Below are 21981 nucleotides of genomic sequence, written 5' to 3' on the forward strand. Positions count from 1 at the left end.
TTCTAGGAAATGACTCTCACCCACCAACTTCGTTATCACTGGTGTGGTGTCTGTGATTGGTGGTCTTTCCAAGCCACCTCAATTGTTTTGCTCAGGGATAGGCACTGAACCCAAGTGGGAACAACCGGAGTTCTTTCTCCAGGGTTTTCAAACTCATGACCAAAAGGGAGTCGTGACTCACTCGGCAAGGCCTACACAGACGTGCTGCAGCCACCTGTCGTTCCCACCATGTAGAGGATGCCAGTTGGCTGCAGGACAGCAGAATGCAGCCAGAAGAGGTTGGTGAGGCAGGACGACCTGCATATCCCTGGCAACCCCTGCCCTTCTCCCAGCACGTGCTTGGGCTCTTCTTGGCTTCTGGGGAACACTCCCCAGATCCTGCTGACTTCTCTGTCTACTAAATCAGTTATAGTTAAGTTTCTGTGACGTGCAACTGAGACCGTCATGACAGCAGCATCCTTACCTGAAGAGGGATTCCTCCATGCAGGGGCCATTGAAAACAATATGCTAAGAATAGATAAGGCTCAAGGACAGTATCTCTAGCTAGTTGCACTTTTAATGAACTCCAGTAGTCAAGGACAGTATCTCTAGTTGAACTTTTAATGAACTCTAGTAGGCGCCAAGAAGGCAGACAAATAAGAAAGAGCTTAGAGACAAGGAACTAAGCAGAAGGTTACATGTGGGTGCGGAAAGTTTGTTTTGCATTGTGTTATTTTTGCTGACGTGGGATTTATGGAGTATAAATAAAGTGAGGCGGAGGCTCTACGCGCGGCCGCCATGTTCTCTGTTTGTCTTTGTCTCTTGTATCTGTTCATTCTCCACCACCCCCGCCGCGGTCCTCAATACCTCCAGCTTCTCAAACACAGCCATCTCCAAACAAAAGTAAAACCACAAACCCCAGAGTGTATCTGTTTTCAGGAGGGGGTTTCTGGTAATTAGCTTAGATTGCAACAAATGGTACACACAGACTGCCGGCTCTGCATGTGTGCTCCAAGATGGGTGTTTACCCTATTATATTCCAATTTAAGAATGTCATAAAGTTTATCAGTGAGCAAATGGAAACGAGCAAGAACACATAGATGGGTGGTGAAAGGTGTGTGCCTTGATGGATAGTTTTTTTTTTTAGACTTCAAAAAAATTACTTCCATTGAGTTGATAGCAAAGGGGGCACAATCATATTCCCCACTTAAGCTTGGCGATGGTTGGGTATTTTTAGCAAATGAGCTGTCAGCAGAAAGGCTTCATTAGACTCATCAGGATATCTGCCCATGAAGAACGAATCCCAAACTGTACTGACAGTTTCCTTGAGCCAAAATGATGAAGCACCTCTGACAAGAGCCATATTGTGCTCCCCATGTGAGGAGCGTGAGGAACAAAAGAGACAGTTTGATCTTCATTTGGTCAGGTTAATATTGACACAGCTTAGAAAAATCAGAAGGGTGTGCAGTGCACACGTGCAGCAAGTGCTCTGGAGACTTGCCTGGTGGTTTCCATAAATCAGAGAGGGGAACCCAGAGAGGAAAGGAGGTTTCCTGCTTTCTTGAAATAGGATTCAAACTAGATGATTTATTTTTACAAAGGAAAATAAATAAAGCTGTCAGTGTTCAGGCTCATGGCTCAAAACAAGCCAACGGGGACTTTTTTTTTTAATCTATACATAATTATAGAAACCATTCATTATTATTATTTGTATCTGGGAGCTAGAGTGTAGCCCAGGTTCTACCATTTCAAAAATAGAGCATGGCTAATGAGCGGGGTTTCATTACATGTGTGTTCTGAATTATTCGTTCCCATATAGAAATTTTTATAAACATACAGAAACAAAAAGGGGCCCTTAAAGGAAACAGCAGTCTAGCCCTTTCCTTGCCAAGCACTTAAGTCCAAACGATAGAGGAACGTTTTCCTGAATATGGGTCTGTCCTTAAAGAAAATGTAAATTAGGCTGTTAGTTAATGAGGTGATGACTTGCTTGTCTTTAATTGGTTGTGAAACTCCGCCATCCAAGTATTCAATCTATTATTAACTGCTTGTAAGAGTGCCTGGGACCACTCTTACTCCAGGCCCAACTCTCTGTCCGTGCTTGTCTTTAATTGGTTGTGAAACTCCGCCATCCAAGTATTCAATCTATTATTAACTGCTTGTAAGAGTGCCTGGGACCGCTCTTACTCCAGGCCCAACTCTCTGTCCGTGCAACAACAGTGCTTCTTTATGGAAGATAAGATGGGATGGGAAAGATGGGAAAGAATTTTAACTCCCTTATTTGAGGTGTGCCTGAGAGCAGCTCACTTCATTTCAAGCAGTTCTTTTCGTGTGTGTCTGTGTGACAGGGTCTCGCTCTGTCACCCAGATTGGAGTGCAGTGGTGGTATCTCAGCTCACTGCAACCTCCACCCCCAGGCTCAAGCAATCCTACCGTCCCAGCCTCCCCAGTAGCTGGGACCACAGGCATGCACCTCCATGCGTGCCTTCTTTTTTTTATTTTTTATTTTTTTATTTTTAGTAGAGACAGGTCTCACCATATTGCCCAAGCTGGTCTCGACCTTCTGAGCCCAAGTGATCTGCCCGCCTCAGCCTTCCAAAGTGCTGGGATTACAAGCATGAACCACTGCACCCAGCCTGATTTCAAGGAATTCTTAACCTGTGCTTTCAGATGAACTATCTCCCAAACACTTTCTCTCTCCCTTCGTTAATGATATGCTTATAGGAGGTAATAAATATTTGTTCCATGACAAGAAAGCAGTGATTTTCAGTTTTCAATAAACATGTTATCTCCCCCTCTATTCTTGAATTCTTCAACTCAAATGAGGGCCCTACAAGAGCTTTTGCTTGAAGGACTTTTGGTTTTTCCTTTCATACTTACGGCATGCTTAACCTAAATCAAAGCATTTGCAGATGGATGACATTATCATTGCCTTTGATAGTTGTACCTTAATGAGAGGACTTCGCTTTTGTAGTCTTCTTCTGTTAAGAAACCCGCTAAGTCAGGAAAATGAAAAAAAAAGACAAAGTCCCTTTAGCCTCTCTACTCCCCTCTGGTATTCTAATTTCTAGTTTCTCTGAGTTTTTGAACATAAATCAGCTCATATTGGGAGCATCTTTAGGTAATAAGATTTGTACACACTGAGCCGGGCGCGATGGCTCACGCCTGTAATCCCAGCACTTTGGGAGGCCAAGACGGGTGGATCACGAGGTCAGGAGATCGAGACCATCCTGGCTAACACAGTGAAACCCCTGTCTCTACTAAAAATACAAAAAATTAGCCAGGCATGGTGGTCGGCACCTGTAGTCCCAGCTACTGGGGAGGCTGGGGCAGGAGAATGGCGTGAACCCGGGAGGCAGAGCTTGCAGTGAGCCAAGATCGCGCCACTGCACCCTAGCCTGGGCAACAGAACGAGACTCCATCTCAAAAAAAAAAAAAAAAAAAAAGATTTGTACATACTGAATGGTAAAGCAGGCTTCTTCGTTGGCTTGTGTGTCTAAGTTACCAGAGCAAGAAAATCTACGTGAGGATACTTCTGGATAATCAGTGATTATGCCACATCTCCTGTTTTCCCACCCATTCCCTGTGGACACTTGCATGCCCAGCTTTTCAAAAGTACATATTACTGCAAGAATATCACAACGTTCTTCTTTATAGAAGCTTTGGGGTTTTTCAATTGTACGCTCTTACATATAGTTCACAGTCACCCTACGGTTCTATTTTATAGAGCAGATGAATAACTGGACATTTCTCACAAAGCATGGTAATGTTTGATCTTCAAAAGATGTAAGCAGCACATTATTGTTAGCAATTGTCAACATCAAGGATGTTGCTTCCTTGTGTATGGTGACAAGAGAGAACCAACACCAAATCGAAGTAAATGGAGTAGTTAAAAACTATTTTTATTAAAAACTGAATCAATAACATCTTTGGTGAGGAGGGATATTCTCATTTAAGGATAACACAGGGGTGAAAACATGGGCTCTGAAGTCAGACTAACCTGGGTTTAAGTTCCATTTGTCTGTGTGACGTCAGTTACTTAACCTTCCAAAGCCTCCATTTTCTCAATGCAAAAGAGAGACAATGTTACCTATATTACAGGGGCATCTTAAAGTTTAGATGAAATGATGCAAAGTACTTAACAGAGCACTTAATGCAGAGGCAATACTTAATTATGTCAGGCAATGTACTATTGACTTAAATGAAAATTATATTGGCATTTATATGTGTTACATATTCATGTACATATTGTAGTAGTTTTAATTTTCACAAAATATTTTCACAAAAGGGCTCTCTTTTTAGCTATAAAGAATGATAATGTGTACTGTCTGACTTTCTTTTCAAAATATGATGTCTAATAGAGTTTTAATAGACCCAGTGAGTTTTTACTACTATGATGCCTTGGCTGCCTCATAAAAACAAGAACAATAGAGTGTAGGCTGGGCACGGTGGCTCTCGCCTGTAATTCTAGCACTTTGGGAGGCCGAGATGGGAGGATCACTTGAGGTCAGGAGTTCAAGACAAGCCTGACCAACATGGTGAAACACTGTCTCTACTAAAAATACAAAAAAAAAAAAAAAAAGATTACAGGGTGTGGTGGCACACACCTGTAATCCCAGCTACTCGGGAGACTGAGGCATGAGCATCATTTGAACCTGGGAGGTAGAGGTTGCAGTGAGCTGAGATCACACCACTGCACACCAGCCTGGGCAACGAAGAGAGACCCTGTCTCAAAAATAAAAAAGAACAACAGAGTGTAAATAAATGACATCTGGAAAAAACATGGAAAATATCTGCTTACCAATTAAAGAATGTATGAAAAACAGAATAAATAAAATCTCTTAATTTATGCATTTGGTGTTCTCATAAATCATTTTCCTGTCAAAGTTATCAGACTTTATTATTGCTGAATGTTTTAAATATTATAATGGAATTTTGGTTACATAAATCATAATGCTTTCAAGTTAGAACATTTGTGTACATACCTCAGCATTTTTCTTATATCTTGATTTTAAAAAATAGCCCTCATTCTAGAAATAAATCCATGCAGACTGTAAATGTCAAACTGCACTCTTAAATTTCAATAACTCAGCAATGCAGGCTGGGCACTGTGCTTGCAAGTAGTTAGGAATTGTCTAATGTGTTTGTAAGACTCACTGTTCTCAAAATTGCAGCCGTACACTGGTGTTTTAATCTTGGTAATTATTTTTATCTACAAGCATTTTACCTACAAGTGACACCTATTCACTTGATTTTTTCCATTTCCTGCAAAAAAAAAAAAAAAAAATTCAGGTATAGCAAATCTGGGAATTGCTTGTCCCTGACATTAGAAAGTAATTTATTCTTAATAAAAGTCTTACTCAATATATTTCATCTGTAATTTGTGAGGAAGACAGCACTATAATAGGTATAGTCCAGAATGCTTGACCTATGTGGGAAGTATTAGCATCAGGAGTAAAATTCACTTGGCCCTTGGAGGTGAAACGGTGAAATGATGAAAAAGACTATTCATTGTAATGTAGCTGAAGGAAAAATCACTCTACATTTTTTTTAATGCTTTAAAAGCTGTTGTTTGTATAGTGACAAACAGAAACTCATTCACTGAGTCTAACTTGGAATTAAAGATAGAAACTTTGATAATGAGATCAACACTGATTTATCAGTAGGTTTTATACCTTACAGCACTTTTAAATGACTTTGCTTCATATTTAACTTTGCGCAACTTCCTCCATCATCTCACATCTAAGAATTTTACATGTAAATCACTTAAATGACTTAAAGATGTGTGTGATTATTATTTGAAAGTGCACATACATTATAGAGAGCATAAGGCAAAAATTGTCATAACTAGTCCCCACAGACAGAATCTTGCAAAAGTCCTTTCTATGAATAAAATTAATCCCATAAATCCTGAGAATTACCTAAAAAATTAAAAAAAAATTTAAAAAAACAGTAAAGGAAAGAGACTTAATGTTTATTGTCTACTATATGTCAGGCAATTGACCAGTCTTTTATATATGATTTAAATCTCACAACAGTCCTATGAGGTGAGAGTTTACAGATGAGGAAACTAAGGCTCATGAAAATGAAGTAACTGACTTGAGTCACCCAGCTAGTGAGTGGCAGAGCAAGGGTTAACCTCATGTTTGGCTGACTCATAGGTCTTTACTACCTTGGCGTGAACTCCCTAAAATAATGAAGAGACAAAATAAGGTTTCAGAATAGCAATTTGGCTAAATTATAACAACTTTATTATCATTGAATCTTAATGTCCTTTGTATGTTAGAATTCAATACATATTATTTGAATACATCTAGAAATGACATTCTACTTTTATATGATTACAAAAATTATCTTCCACTTAACACCGTATCATGAGTGTTTTCCTGTGTCATTAAGTCTTCTTTGATAGCATAACTTTTAATAGCAGTTTAACAGTCCTTTGTGTAACTGTTCTATGATTTACTTAACCATTGCTCTACTGTTGGACATTTAGATTGTTTGTAAGTTTTAGTTATTAAAGTAATAATCCAGTGAATAGCTTTGTCCACAAATCTTTGTGTACATATATGATTATTTCATTAGGATATATTTCTAGGCTGGGCATGGTGGCTTATGCCTGTAATCCCAGCACTTTGGGAGGCCAAGGTGGGAGGATCATTTGAGGCCAGGAGTTCAAGACCAGCCTGGGCAACATAGTGAAACCCTGTCTCTACAAAAAAATAAAATCATTAGCTGGGCATGGTGGTGCATGTCTGTATTCCCAGCTACTTGGGAGGCTGAGGTGGGAGGATTGCTTGAGCCTAGGAGGTTAAGTCTGCAGTGAGTCACGATTGTACCATTGCACTCTAGCCTGGGTGACAGAGTAAGACCCCATCTCTAATAAAAAAGAACATACGTATATATTTGTTTTAAATCTTTTTTTTTTTCTTTTAGAGATGAGCCCTCACTATGTTGCCCAGGCTGGTCTCAAACTCCTAAGTTAAGCAGATTCTTCTGCCCAGGCCTCCCAAAGTGCTAGGATTACAGATGTGAGCCACCATGCTTGGCCTAAAAAATAGAATATATTTCTAAAAAAAAAAGTTTGATAGTGCCCATTTGGAAATAATTACCAATAATGAGAAAAGAAGAAAATATTATTATTAAAGGATTTCTTTGATTAATGAGTTCAGATTTATTATCCATTTGTATTCCAGTTGTGAATTGCCTTTTATGTTCTGTAACAGTTTTTCCATTGGTATGTATCCTTTTTTCATAGATTTTTATTAACTCTCATTCTTGAGGACATTAAACCTTTTCCTCCTAGCTAAAAAAAAAAAAAAAAGTAAATAATAATAATTGTATTGGGAAACTTTTAGTGACTTTAAGCAGGAGAGTGTCATTATTCAATTTATATTTTTAAAAGCTGCCTCTTGGGGAAGGAGTGGAAACAAAATAAAATAAAAGCTGCCCCTTGATGCTCTGTGGAGACTTCATTACTGAGAGATCAGCTGTGATGCTGCTGCTAAAGTTCTGGCAAGAGATGGTGGTGACTGTGGCTAGGACAGCAATGGAGATGAAGAGATATTAGAGAAGTGTTTACACTACAGCTATGTTTTAAAGGCAATGTTAATAGGATTTGCTGGTGAATTACGTGACAGAAGAGGAAATTAGCAATTGAGGATAATTCCTAGATGTTGGGTTTGAGTAACTGGGTAGATGATGGTGCCTTTTAATAGGACAGACACAACTGGAGAGGCAGTGGGCCATATTTACTTGAGATGCTTATGAAACAGCTACATGCAGATCTCATGTGCGTGTAGATTCTGTCATCAGTGGCAGACAAATGGTTTTAAAGCCATGTGGCTGGATTAGATCATCAAGGAGAAAGTGGAAAGAGAGAAGAGAAAGGGGACAGGAAACAAAGGTGGGTGTGAATATTTGGAGGCTTAATAAGGAAGAGCAACCAGCAAAGGTGACTGAAGGGGAGTCGATGGATCGGGAGAAAAACAAGGTTGTGTGGTGTCAGGAAGGTGAAGGAATTAAGCGTTTCAAAACAGAAGGAGGGTCAATCTCGTGGAATACCGCAGAGAATCAAGTAGGGTAAGAAATGGAATGTGATTTTTGGATTTGGCAACCTCGGAGTGCTTGGTACTTTTGAGAAGAGAATTTCAGTAAAATGATGGAGCCAGATCCCCCACAGAGGGATTGAGAAAACAGTAGAAGGTGAGCATGTGTGAGTCATGTAAGAAGAGGGTTTCTGTCTGTCAAGGAATATCCACTCAAATGTTTTCAAGACATTCTTTACATCACTTTTATTTCATACGATGCACTGAAGCTACCAGCAGACAACATAAAGACTGCCTTTTTCTGAGCAATGAAAAACCTAAAATATGCTATTGTGAGAATGAAAGGTTTCACTGCATCTGCACCTTCAGCCACGAATGGAGTAATCTATGGGGGATCATCACTATCACTATCTTGCTTTTTATATTAGTTCAGGTAGAGCTGTGTTGTTTCTGTTTTCCTCCCCTAGGTTGTAATGAGCATCAACTTCTTTTAGGGTTCTTGGGAACTACACCTTAGCTTTTTGGCCAGGAAAGAACAAAAGCTTTTTCTCCCCATGTTTCCAGGCTTTCCCACTCATTCCCAAACTAGGAATTACTCAGACAAGAAGACTCGTGACCTCTAAAAATGTTTAGTCATTGACTCTTCGGAACCACGAGTGACAAAGGGCTGTGACAGGGAGCAATTGCCCTTCTTCCTAACTGTTGGCATTAGTTTGAGATTTTTGCCAGCCAATTCCCAGTTGCAGTGATTCATAAAGTAACTTCCTAAGTTCCATGCAGCAGTTATAGGCTGGGGTCACAGATGCAGGAGGTGTGTGTGGCTGGGGTGGGGGTGGTAAATTCAACGGGAAGTGCTTTTATTGTCTAAATCCTTAGCAAATTGAGTGGGAGATATATATGTATGCATGTATAGAATTTTAATTTAAGTAGGGGGAAATATTTTGGAGACATTTGAGCAGATTAACAAATAGTATTTGTATACATGTAACTAAAACAGTAATTTATCAGGTAGAAGGCAGATGGGAGGAATAAAATGCCAACCTGTATATACAGTTGGGTTGTGCTGATGATGAAGTGCTGTTTATTCAGGGCCAGCCTAGCTTGTCAGCAACATAAGAGCCACTGCAGCACATGACTCCCTGCATAGCTAGAAGACAATAATAAATTATCCCCTATGCAAACAGCACCGGCATAAAAGCAGAACAAACACACTCTGCCTCCTGGAATCCTGAAGATTCTCACTCATTCCCTCGTTTAAGTCTGTTTTAAACATGAAACTCTTGACATTATTCCAAGGCCAGTAAGATCGAATCTGGCTTGGAGAGCTGATGAGAATCTGTTTTAGGGTTATTGTAAAGTGGATTTTGTTTCTCTAACTTGCCTAGGTGATTCACATCGTTTTTTGATTTATCAGCGCTTCATTTGGTCCTGTGGAATTTGGGGTCACCTAGAGGAAAACTGAGCTAGAGCACTTGAGGGACATGATGAAAATACGGTCCCTGCAGTCATAAAAAAGGATGAGCTCATGTCCTTTGCATGGACGAAGCTGGAAGCCACCATCCTCAGCAAACTAACACAGGAACAGAAAACCAAACACTGCATATTCTCGCTCATAAGTGGGAGTTGAACAACGAGAACACATGGACACAGGGAGGGGAACAGCACACACTGAGGCCTGTTGGGGGTTGCGGGGGCGAGGGGAAGGAACCTAGATGACGGGTTGATGGGTGCAGCAAACCACCATGGCACACATATACCTATGTAACGAACCTGCACATTCTGCACATGTATCCCAGAACTTAAAGTAAAATACAATTTTAAAAATAAAATAAAAAATAAACAACCTATACCATCTGAATAAAAAAGAAAAAGAAAATATAGTCTTGATCCAGTGCCCAACCTGCTAACTGAGAACCTGTAGCAAATCAGCCCAGAAATGCACACCATAAGGGGACTTTTATGAGGCGGTTGCCTTAGGAACAAAGAACTGGCAGCGTGAGTCAGTACAAGTCCTGTGACAGTGCTAAGAGAGTCCAAATGACTGGTTTGTAGGAAAATATATCAGCTAATAAATGCCTGTCTGGAGTAGTGCTTTTCAGATTGCAGCGTGCATTCCAATTGCTAGGATTGTTGGAAAATGCACATCCTGCTTCAGTAGGTCTAGGGTTTTGCCTGAGACTCTGCATTTCCAGCAAGATACCTGGTGTTGCCAGTGCTGCTGGACTTGAGTCCAGCGAGGTCCTAGAGCCATCAGTTTAACACAGAAGAATTAAAACAGTTTGGAGATCAGCCAGCATTTTTGAAAAGGAAACTTTCCACAAGTGTGGCTTTGAACAGTGTTGATTCTACTGATTCCTAATCTTGTGCTCAGATACAAATAAAACCTGCCCCCTCTTGTTTCAGTCACCCAGCCAGGAGTGTAGGGAGAATTTTGTTATATGTAAAATTTCTTAGAAATGTGTCTCTTCTTTCAAGGGTTTATAAATGTATTTGGAGGCCTTTATATACATAATGAAAAACATTTGGAAAGGAAAACTGTAAGACTTACTGTGCTGAAGCCTTTAGTTACTGGAAATAAGATGCAGTTAGTTGTAGTCTCTTTTTATTTTTTTCAGGGCTGTATCTTTTTTTACAATTCATGGTGGCAACAAGTTTAGCACTGAGGTTCTTGATTCATCCTCAATGATGATTTGAAGTAATTTTATCTGTTGAACACACATTGTATATGAGTTTTGATTATTTTTAAAAATCTCCTTCTAAATATTTAAAGTCTATTTCTATTGTGGATGAATTAACTTTAAACGTCTACTTAAAGATTGTTATTATGCCATTTGGAAAATAAATAAAAAGCATGAAAGCTGACAGTACACACTTTGGAACACACACTTCCAAAAGCATATGTTCCAAACGCGTATGACGTATTTGATCACAAATGTCATTACAATAGATCCTTGATGTTCATCAGCATGAGAATAGATCCTGAGACCTTCACGGATTCACATGTACAAATCCTTGCCACCAAAAAAGGGAAAGCGGCTTGGTAAGATGCCAGATAAGAGCGGCTGCCTTGGAGTAGACGGCAAAGCCTCCTCAAAACGTGGAAGCCAGTGATGGGCAGGGCCTGCCTGCCTGCCTACCTAGGGTCTTGTGTGCCCTCTTCAGAGCCTCACAGACCTTGAGATTCAACTCAGCAGAATGACAGTATGGGTATGATGGCTATTTGAAGTGACTGGTAAATAGTCTAAGCCACAAATACCCAATCCATGAGTTTCAAAGAACGACCACATGGACATTAATGTGGGCTTGGGGAAATCTGCAACTCTCTGCACTGCACCGTTCACTTCTTCACAGTGGCTGTCCTAGGAGATGTGTGTGGCACTTCCACTTTCCGTGGTGCACACTTCTGTGTTGTTTTAGTATCTTAACCTGTGGCGGGCATAATTCTGATTGCTGTTATAATCAGAAAAAAATCAACAGAATTCTTTAAATTCCTTGAGTGCACATTGTGGTGTTTTTTGTTGAGTGACACAATAGACTGTCAGTTGATGAATTATGTAGTATGATCATACATGTGCTAGGATAGATATGTATGTGGACTATGATAGAAGATTATGGATGATGGAACACAGGTTGATTTTGTGTACCTGTCTCTCCAGTCGTCCAACAAACATTTCTTGAACAGCTAGTATATGCCAGGCATTATGTTAGGGGCTAGCATATGTTCTTCACTGTACTTCTTTAAGGAAGAGAGACACCTATACAGACAAAGTGGCTCTCATTGTAGTTAATAAAACTGGAAGACAGACTGGCTGCAGTGGCTTACGCCTCTAAGCCCAGCACTTTAGGAGGACGAAGTGGGCGGATCAGTTGAGCCCAGGAGTTTGAGACCAGCCTGGGCAAAATGGCAAAAGCTCATGCCTACAAAAAATACAATAAATTAGCTGGGCATGGTGATGCACACCTGTAGTCCCAGCTACTCGGGAGGCTGAGGTGGGAGGATCGCTTGAGCCTGGGAGGCGTAGGTTGCAGTGAGCCGAGATCACACCACAGCACTCCAGTCTGGGTGACAGTGTGAGACCCTGTCTCAAAAATAAACAAACATATACATACATACAGTAAATAAAACTTGAAGCAGCCAGAGCACTTTTTGCAAATGATGTAAACCACACCTGGGGATTCTGAGGTATTGGGATCCCTGTCTGCAATTGTTCATTCCTCCACAGCTGCCACATAGAACAAGCAAATCTGACATCACAGCTCTTTCAAAAATCTCTCAGAATTCTACCCTGGAATACAAACCACCCAGTAAACTCAGCTATGTTCATTCATAGGAATTTCTCCTTGGAGTTAATAATAATCATTAGAAAAAAATTACAGGAAGAAATAATAATTTCCTCCTCTTCTTCTTGTGATAAATTGTAACAATAGCAGACATTCCTATATAGACCCTATAAGCGATAAGAGGGAAAATAGGATTTGCAAATTAAGTATCTGAATAAATGTATTAGAAAAAATGTTTAGGATATTTGTTCTTTGTCTAAACTAATCTTAATAATGGCAAAAACTCTTTTCTTACATGGTTTGGGAAAACAAGCAAGCAAAGTGTATGTTAAGCCATAGCATGAAAGTTTCCACGCTTTCTCAAAGCAAACTGTATTTCACTTGCCTTGAATCATAAATGTCTGTCCTAAATACATCATAAGACTGGACAAATTTGTGGCACAACTCCTCACAGCTGGGTAGTTTGACATTAATATCAAATTTCCTGTTGTTTCAGAATTGTCTGTTTCACAGCAATATTACCAGTGACTTGAAGGCATTTACAGACAAGTTTGGTTTTGACGTCCTCATCCTGTTCGCCAGCTATCTGTCAGAGGAGCAGCAGCCGAGACGACAGATTGCTGTGTACTCAGAAAACGTAGAGCTGTGCAGTCAGGTGAGCCCCTCCTGTGACCCCGGCATGTTTCCCTGGGTCCTAACCTGCTGGCTCTCAGAACACACAGTGCAAGACAGAACAGATTGGTGGCTCATGAGCAATTAGCCCAAGAGATGGAGTCCTAGAGGTTTGAGTTTTGGAAATGTTGGGGGTATTTTGTACCTTTGGCCTTTTAAGAAAGCCCCAGAAGCATTTCTCTTCTTGACTGAATCCATGGTGCAAAACATTAGCTCTTTCTCACCCCCAAAAGAGCAAGTCCTCCTTTGGGTGCTATTTTCTTCTAGGACTGCTCCCTAATCATAACTAATAAGGTTTAACCCCTGTCCCAGGACCCATTTGGTGCCCAGTGTTTAAGACCTGGTGATCTGATGCTTTAATCAAAGTTAGTTTGTCTCCAGGTACCAGAACTCTGACTAGGTAATCAGTTATCCTCCAGGTTGATTGCTGAGTATTTTAACCCAAGGTCTAGGGAAAAAAAAAAAAAAAGAATTAGATAAAATTAATCAATATAGACCATTGGATATACCAAGCCAGGTGTACTTAATAACTAATATGAGAACATACATGATTCATTGTAACAGGAGCTACACGGCCCCGCATGCTTCATCACTCATTATTCCTCACTAGTGGATTCAATGCCTCATGAATCCACGGGTGGCTAGAGGCACAGTCTCTTCCCCTTTCTTTTCTACGTCCTCCTTTCTGTCCCCCAAGAGCTCCACTGTAGCTCTCTTGACACATGCCTGTGGGTACTCTCGGGCTCTCTCAAGTCCAAATGTGAGAGAGCATCTCCTCCTCTGACCTGCATCACCAGCCTATGGTTTTTCCAGCACTTTACTCTGCATTTGGTTTCAAAGCTAAATTTCATCTTTGGTCACTGGCTTCACAGGGACGGGATTTAGGCCTTAGAAGCCTACAATATGGTGGCTTTCAAATCACTTTTAGCAGCAGACCCCTTTTTCAAACCAATTTGAAAATTGGTTCATTGGAAACAGACAAAAGCAGAAGAGCAGATGAAGGAGTTAAAAGCCCTTGAGCTGACCCAGTCCTCCTCTCTTTTCCCCACCGACCCTCCCCACCCTAGCAATAGCCAGAGGTGGATTCCCTGGAATCTTAAGCAACAGAGTCCTGGCTCTGGCCTAGCGAGTCCCTCTTTGCCTGTGTGGTCACACCACTGGCTGAGTCAGCCTTTGCAGCAGACTGCCTGGGTGCAGAACTCAGGCTCCAGCACTTGTTAGCTGTGTGTTGCTGGACAAGTTATTTAATCTTCCTGTGTCTTCATTTCTTCATGGGTAAAATGGGAATAAAAAGAATTCCTACCTTGTGGAATTACTGTGATGATTAAAAGAGGTAATGATCATAAAACCCTTAGAACCATGCCTGGCGCATGAAAGCACTCAATAAATGTTAATTAGTAGTAGTAGTATCTATGTGAGCTCCATGGTGGTAGTGGTGGTGGGGATTATTATTATTATTAATTTTACCTCTACTAATCCTGTGGGGCCATTTCAAAGGCCCAGCACAACAAAATACTCCTGACATTCCCTAAAAATCAGAAAGCCACCACCCAGTTCTGGCCTCACACAGACCGTCAGCGTCCCCTTGCCTCCCAGGTTGGCTTTGTCTGTTTTGGGCTCCATGCCTCTGTTACCGGGGGTGAAAAGGTCCGAGGGGTCCTGAGTGCTGTTCAGAAAGGTCAGACTCTGGGAGCATCTTTGTCTTTCCTACTCTCTCTTTTGCATTCTGAAGCTATCAGAGGTTCAAGCAGCCCTGGCTGCCCCTCCCAAACAAGAGCCTGTCTCCTGGTATTTCCCCTTATTCCAACGCTTTTCCTGTAGTTGTCAGTAACATGCGTTATCTCTGCTTTTTTGCAACTCAAGTTACATTGCTGTTGGAAGATGGTATTATATTACAGTTAGCAAAGAAGTTAGATGGTTTAAACTCCTTTACCCAAAACGTTCAGGAGCCATCAAAATCGAGCACCTGGATTTTGAATTAAACAGAGAGACAGTTGGATAGAATTGGAGAAAGGGTTGGTGGTATAGTAATTAGAACTTTCCAAGTTTGAGATCTTCTTTTTCAGACAGATGAACACAGACTAATTTTATATTTAAAAAATTAAGAGAGATAAATTGCAAAGTGCAACAGTGCCTGAGTGCTGACACAAATTCCTGTGCCTTCTGACAGATTTGCTGTGAGCTAGAAGAGTGTCAGAACCCTTGCCTAGAACTGGAGCCCTTTGACTGTGGCTGTGATGAGATCCTGGTGTACCAACAAGAGGACCCTTCAGTGACTTGTGATCAGGTGGTTCTCATTGTCAAGGAAGTCATCAACAGGAGGTGTCCAGAGATGGTCTCCAACAGCCGGACGTCCTCAACAGAAGCTGTGGCAGGCAGTGCCCCCCTCTCCCAGGGGTCTTCTGGGATTATGGAATTGTATGGTTCTGACATAGAGCCACAGCCCAGCTCTGTGAATTTCATAGAGAACCCTCCAGATCTCAACGATTCTAACCAGGCTCAGGTGGATGCCAACGTAGACCTTGTTAGCCCAGACAGCGGACTGGCTACCATTAGGAGCAGCCGCTCATCCAAGGAGAGCTCTGTTTTCCTCAGTGACGACAGCCCCGTGGGAGAAGGTACTGGGCCTCACCACACCCTCCTCCCAGGGCTTGACTCCTACAGCCCCATCCCGGAAGGGGCGGTCGCGGAGGAACACGCATGGTCTGGAGAACACGGTGAACACTTCGACCTCTTCAATTTTGACCCAGCACCCATGGCTTCTGGACAGTCCCAGCAATCTTCTCATTCTGCAGACTACTCTCCAGCGGATGACTTCTTCCCCAACAGCGACCTGTCAGAAGGACAGCTCCCCGCTGGGCCTGAAGAACTTGATGGCATGGGAACCAACATGTCTAATTATTCATCCACTTCACTTTTGTTGGGGGCTGGCAAAGATAGCCTTGTGGAATATGATGAGGAGTTTGTCCAGAGACAAGAAAGTCCCAGAGATAACTCCGAAAGAAATTTGAGCCTGACAGATTTTGTGGGAGATGAATCCCCTTCCCCAGAAAGGCTAAAAAATATTGGAAAGAGGATCCCACCAACACCCATGAATAGTTTAGTAGAAAGCTCGCCATCCACGGAAGAACCAGCCTCCCTCTATACAGAAGATATGACCCAAAAGGCCACTGACACAGGTCACATGGGGCCACCTCAGACCCATGCACGGTGCAGCAGCTGGTGGGGTGGTTTGGAAATTGACTCCAAAAATATTGCAGATGCGTGGAGTTCCAGTGAACAGGAATCTGTTTTCCAGAGCCCTGAATCGTGGAAAGAGCATAAGCCAAGCTCCATTGATAGGAGAGCCTCAGATTCTGTATTTCAGCCAAAGAGTCTCGAATTCACAAAGTCAGGTCCCTGGGAGTCTGAATTTGGTCAGCCTGAACTGGGTAGCAGTGATATTCAAGACCAAAATGAAGAAAGCTTGTCATTCCAGAACGTGCCCATGGAAAAGCCGCCTTTGCCAAATGCATCTCCCCAAGGAACAAACCACCTGATAGAAGACTTTGCTTCTTTGTGGCATTCTGGTCGCTCTCCCACAGCCATGCCCGAGCCCTGGGGAAATCCTACAGATGATGGTGAACCAGCAGCTGCGGCACCATTCCCAGCCTGGGGTGCGTTCGGTAAGGAAGATCATGCTGAAGCTTTAAAAAATACCTGGAATTTGCACCCAACAAGTGGCGAGACACCTTCTGTTAGGGACCCAAATGAGTGGGCCATGGCAAAAGGTGGATTTGTCTTTTCTTCTTCAGAGCTACTGGACAGTTCACCCAGTGAGATAAATAATGAAGCAGCTCCAGAAATCTGGGGCAAGAGGAACAGTGACTCCAGGGATCACATCTTTGCACCTGGAAATCCCAGTTCTGATCTGGATCATACATGGACTAATTCTAAGCCACCAAAAGAAGATCAGAATGGTTTAGTGGATCCTAAAACTAGGGGCAAGGTATATGAAAAGGTAGATTCCTGGAACCTTTTTGAGGAGGGTATGAAGAAAGGAGGGTCAGACGTCCTAGCTCCTTGGGAAGACTCCTTCTTATCTTACAAATGCTCTGATTACAGTGCATCCAACCTAGGAGAAGATTCGGTGCCGTCCCCCTTAGATACCAATTACTCCACCTCAGACTCTTACACATCACCAACATGTGCTGGAGATGAAAAGGAAACTGAACACAAGCCATTTGCTAAAGAGGAAGGTTTTGAGTCAAAAGATGGTAACTCCAGGGCAGAGGAGACTGACATTCCACCTCAGTCACTGCAACAGCCATCTCGAAATCGAATCAGTTCGGGTCCTGGGAACCTAGACATGTGGGCTTCACCTCATACAGATAACAGTTCTGAAATAAATGCCACTCACAACCCGGATGAAAATGAACTCAAGACAGAGCACACAGATGGTAAGAATGTCTCCATGGAGGATGACATGGGGGAAAGCAGCCAGTCCAGTTACGATGACCCCAGCATGATGCAACTGTACAATGAAACAAACCGACAACTCACACTTTTGCACAGCAGCACCAGCTCCCGGCAGACAGCGCCTGACAGTCTCGACTTGTGGAACAGAGTGATTTTGGAGGATACTCAGTCCACAGCAACGATCTCAGATATGGACAATGATTTGGACTGGGATGACTGCAGCGGGGGTGTGGCACTCCCCAGTGATGGTCAAACAGAAGGATACATAGCTGAAGGTACCGAGCCGGAAACCCGATTTACAGTGAGACACCTGGAACCCTGGGGCTTGGAGTATCAGGAGGCAAATCAGGTAGATTGGGAGCTCCCTGCCTCTGATGAGCATACCAAGGACAGTGCTCCCAGTGGACATCACACACTGAATGAGAAAAGTGGGCAGCTAATTGCAAACAGTATTTGGGATTCTGTCATGAGAGATAAAGACATGTCATCATTCATGTTACCAGGTTCCTCATATCTCACAGATTCAGAGCAAAGCGAATTGCCTCCTGAAATCCCCAGCCATTCAGCAAATGCTAAAGACACTCACTGCCCAGACGCGCCAGCAGCCTCTGGAACCGGTGAGTCAGGGGCACTTATATCTCATCTTGACAACCAGGAGACAGAGAGGGAAACCCTGCAAAGTGATGCAGCATCCTTGGCGACTAGGCTTGAGAATCCAGGGCATTTTGCACACCCAGATCCATGGAAAGGTCATAGCAACAGACAAAGTGAAAGTGAGAAGGAAGCCCAGGGAGCCACCAACAGGGAGCACCTTAATGAAGAGGAGGTGATCGCCTCTGGTGTGGAGAATACCTCAGGGATTTCTGAAAAAGGGCGGAGTGACCAGGAACTGTCTTCTCTGGTTGCATCTGAACATCAGGAAATCTGCGTTAAATCAGGCAAAATCAGCTCTCTTGCAGTCACTTTCAGTCCTCAAACCGAGGAACCAGAGGAAGTTTCCGAGTGTGAGAAGGGGTCTTACAATCTAGACTCCCGTGATGTGCAAACAGGGATGTCTGCAGATAATCTGCAGCCAAAAGACACCTATGAAAAGCACCTCATGAGTCAGAGAAATTCAGGTGAAACTACTGGGACTTCAGATGGGATAAATTTCACAAAATATGTATCTGTACCTGAAAAGAATCTTGAGAAAACTGAAGAATGTAACATTCTAGAGCCAGAGAATGTGGGTGGAGGGGGACCTCACAAAGTTCCCCGAAGCCTTGACTTTGGGGATGCTCCTGTAGACAGTGTCGTGCGTGTCAGCTGCACAAGTTCCGAGATAACCAAAAATCTTGACGTTAAGGGGACTGAAAATAGCCTTCCAGGAGCCAGTTCATCTGGAAATATTGACAGAGATACTATTTCTAGTGAGTATACTCATTCAAGTGCATCAAGTCCTGAGTTAAATGATCCTTCAGTTGCACTGTCTTCCTGGGGCCAGCAACCCAGTTCTGGGTATCAGGAAGAGAACCAAGGCAATTGGAGTGAACAGAATCACCAAGAATCTGAACTAATTACCACTGATGGCCAAGTAGAAATAGTTACCAAAATGAAGGATTTAGAGAAAAACAGAATAAATGAGTTTGAAAAGAGTTTTGATCGCAAAACTCCTACATTTTTAGAGATCTGGAATGACTCGATTGATGGTGATTCCTTGTCCTCTTTATCCAGTCCTGAAACAGGCAGATATTCTGAGCATTCAGGGACACATCAGGAAAGCAATCTCATCGCTAGCTACCAGGAGAAAAATAAACATGACATTTCTGCAACTGTGCAGCCAGAGGATGCCAGGGCCATTTCAACAAGCTCAGGTTCTGACGATGACAGTGTCGGTGGTGAAGAGTCAGTGGAGGAAGAGATCCAGGTGGCCAACTGCCATGTTGCTCAGGATGAATCCAGAGCTTGGGAGTCATTGAATGAATCTAATAAGTTCTTGGTCACAGCTGATCCTAAGTCTGAAAATATTTATGACTACCTAGGCAGCTCAGAGCCAGCAGAGAATGAGAGTAAGTCAAACCCATTCTGTGACAATCAACAAAGCAGCCCTGATCACTGGAATTTCTCACCGTTAACGGAGACTGAAATACAGATTACAGCAGTAGAGAAGGAGATGAGATCTTCTCCAGAAACAGGGAAGACAGAAGATGTTGCATGGCAAATATCTCCCAAAGCTGAACCAAAGAATGAAGGTAATTCTCAACTGGAAATGCTGGGCTTCTCAGCTGATAGCACTGAGTGGTGGAATGCCTCACCCCAGGAAGGGAGACTAATTGAGAGTACATTTGAAAGGGAGCTGTCTGATTCCAGTGATGTATTGGAGATAAATTCTTCCGTATATCAAAATGCCAGTCCCTGGGGAGTACCGGTTCAGAATGATGTTGAGCCCGTGGAAACACACTATACTAATCCTTTTAGTGACAACCGTCAGTCACCCTTCCTGGAAAGTAATGGGAAGAACTCCCATGAGCAACTCTGGAACATTCAACCAAGGCAGCCAGACCCAGATGCTGACAAATTCAGCCAGCTTGTAATATTGGACCAAATCAAAGAAAAGGACTCAAGAGAGCAAACCTTTGTGTCTGCTGCCGGTGATGAGCTGACTCCTGAAACACCTTCTCAAGAGCGGTGTCAGGACGCCATGCTGTCAGTCTGCCATCAGCCAGACGCAGCCCTTACTCATGCAGAGGAAAATGGTTGTGTTACATCTAATGTTTCAACGAATGAAGGTCAAGAAACAAATCAGTGGGAACAGGAAAAATCATACCTAGGTGAGATGACACATTCAAGCATTGCCACAGAAAATTTTCCTCCTGTCAGTTCTCCCACCCAACTGATAATGAAGCCAGGCTCTGAATGGGATGGCTCTGCCCCAAAAGAGGACTCCCAAGGTACCTTTGTGCCAGATATTTTACATGGCAACTTTCAAGAGGGTGGGCAGCTGGCCTTTGCCGCGCCTGACTTGTGGATGGATGCTAAGAAGCCCTTCAGTCTGAAAGCAGATGGTGAGAATCCTGATATCCTGACACATTGCGACCATGACAGCAATTCTCAGGCTTCCAACAGCCCTGATATATGTCACGATTCTGAAGCGAAGCAAGACACTGAGAAGCACGTCAGTGCGTGCATGGGACCTGAAGTGGAATCCAGTGAGCTTTGTCTCACTGAGCCAGAGATGGATAAAGAACCCATTCATGAGCCCGGACAGGAGCTTGTCCCATCCAATGCAGAACTCGAGTCTGAAAACGCAGCTCCGCTGCCTCCAATTGGCAATCAAGCAGACATAAAGGGCTCCTCTCAGCCCGCCTCTCATAAAGGTTCACCTGAACCTTCTGAAATAAATAGTGATGACAATACAGATTTACAAGCATCAGAAAAAGGAGCCAGCCCAGATATGGCACCAATTTTGGAACCAGTTGACAGAAGAATCCCAAGAATTGAAAATGTGGCAACTAGCATTTTTGTAACTCACCAAGAGCCAACTCCGGAAGGCGACAGTTCTTGGTTATCAGACAGCTTTTCTCCTGAAAGTCAATCTGGTGCAAGAGCTTTGTTTGATGGTGAGCCACTTTTATCCACAGAGTATCCTGCCATGGTTCCTGATGCTTTGCTAGCCTCAGACACTTGTCTGGATATAAGCGAAGCTGCCTTTGACCACAGTTTCAGCGATGCCTCAGGTCTCAACACATCCACAGGAACGATAGATGACATGAGTAAACTGACATTATCCGAAGGTCATCCCGAAACGCCAGTTGATGGGGACCTAGGGAAGCAAGATATCTGCTCATCCGAAGCCTCGTGGGGTGATTTTGAATACGATGTAATGGGCCAGAATATCGATGAAGATTTACTGAGAGAGCCTGAACACTTCCTTTATGGTGGTGACCCTCCTTTGGAGGAAGATTCTCGGAAGCAGTCGCTGGCACCATACACACCTCCCTTTGATTTATCCTATCTCACAGAACCTGCCCAGAGTGCTGAAACAAGAGAGGAAGCTGGGTCTCCAGAGGATGAGTCTCTGGGATGCAGAGCAGCAGAGATAGTGCTTTCTGCACTTCCTGATCGAAGAAGTGAGGGAAACCAGGCTGAGACCAAAAACAGACTGCCGGGATCCCAGCTGGCTGTGCTGCATATTCATGAAGACCCCGAGTCCATTTATTTGCCTGTAGGAGCTGGCGCCAACATTTTGTCTCCATCAAGCATTGACTGGGAAGTAGAAACAGATAATTCTGATTTACCAGCAGGTGGAGACATAGGACCACCAAATGGTAAGAAACATCCCATTCTTCCACCTCCAAGAAACCACTGCGTTGATTAAACTAGTGCATATTTATAAGACCCACTCTTCCTACCAATGAGGGTAGAGAGGAACTAACTACATTTGCAAGGCATGCCTCACCAAGCCTGTATTATAACAGCAGTAAAAACTAATGCATATATAGTACCTATCCCTGATAGTGTACAAGAAAATCAAATGACTCTACAAAATAAAAATATTTTCTAA

General features: G+C 42.8%; 1 protein-coding gene across 13 annotated transcripts in view; it reads left to right on the top strand.

The window, feature by feature from the left end:
* The window catches only part of PRUNE2 (prune homolog 2 with BCH domain), a 301009-nt gene that overhangs the window by 190753 nt on the left and 88275 nt on the right, over positions 1-21981 (top strand). For all 13 annotated transcript variants that reach the window (XM_033237044.1, XM_033237051.1, XM_033237048.1 and 10 more), the window contains exons 7-8: positions 12805-12963; positions 15151-21745. In XM_033237044.1, the coding sequence (XP_033092935.1) occupies positions 12805-12963; positions 15151-21745 (6754 nt within the window). The remainder of the gene's footprint in view (positions 1-12804; positions 12964-15150; positions 21746-21981) is intronic.

The sequence above is a fragment of the Trachypithecus francoisi genome, unplaced genomic scaffold (assembly GCF_009764315.1).
Source record: "Trachypithecus francoisi isolate TF-2019V2 unplaced genomic scaffold, Tfra_2.0 Lachesis_group16, whole genome shotgun sequence".
NCBI classification, from domain to species: domain Eukaryota; kingdom Metazoa; phylum Chordata; class Mammalia; order Primates; family Cercopithecidae; genus Trachypithecus; species Trachypithecus francoisi.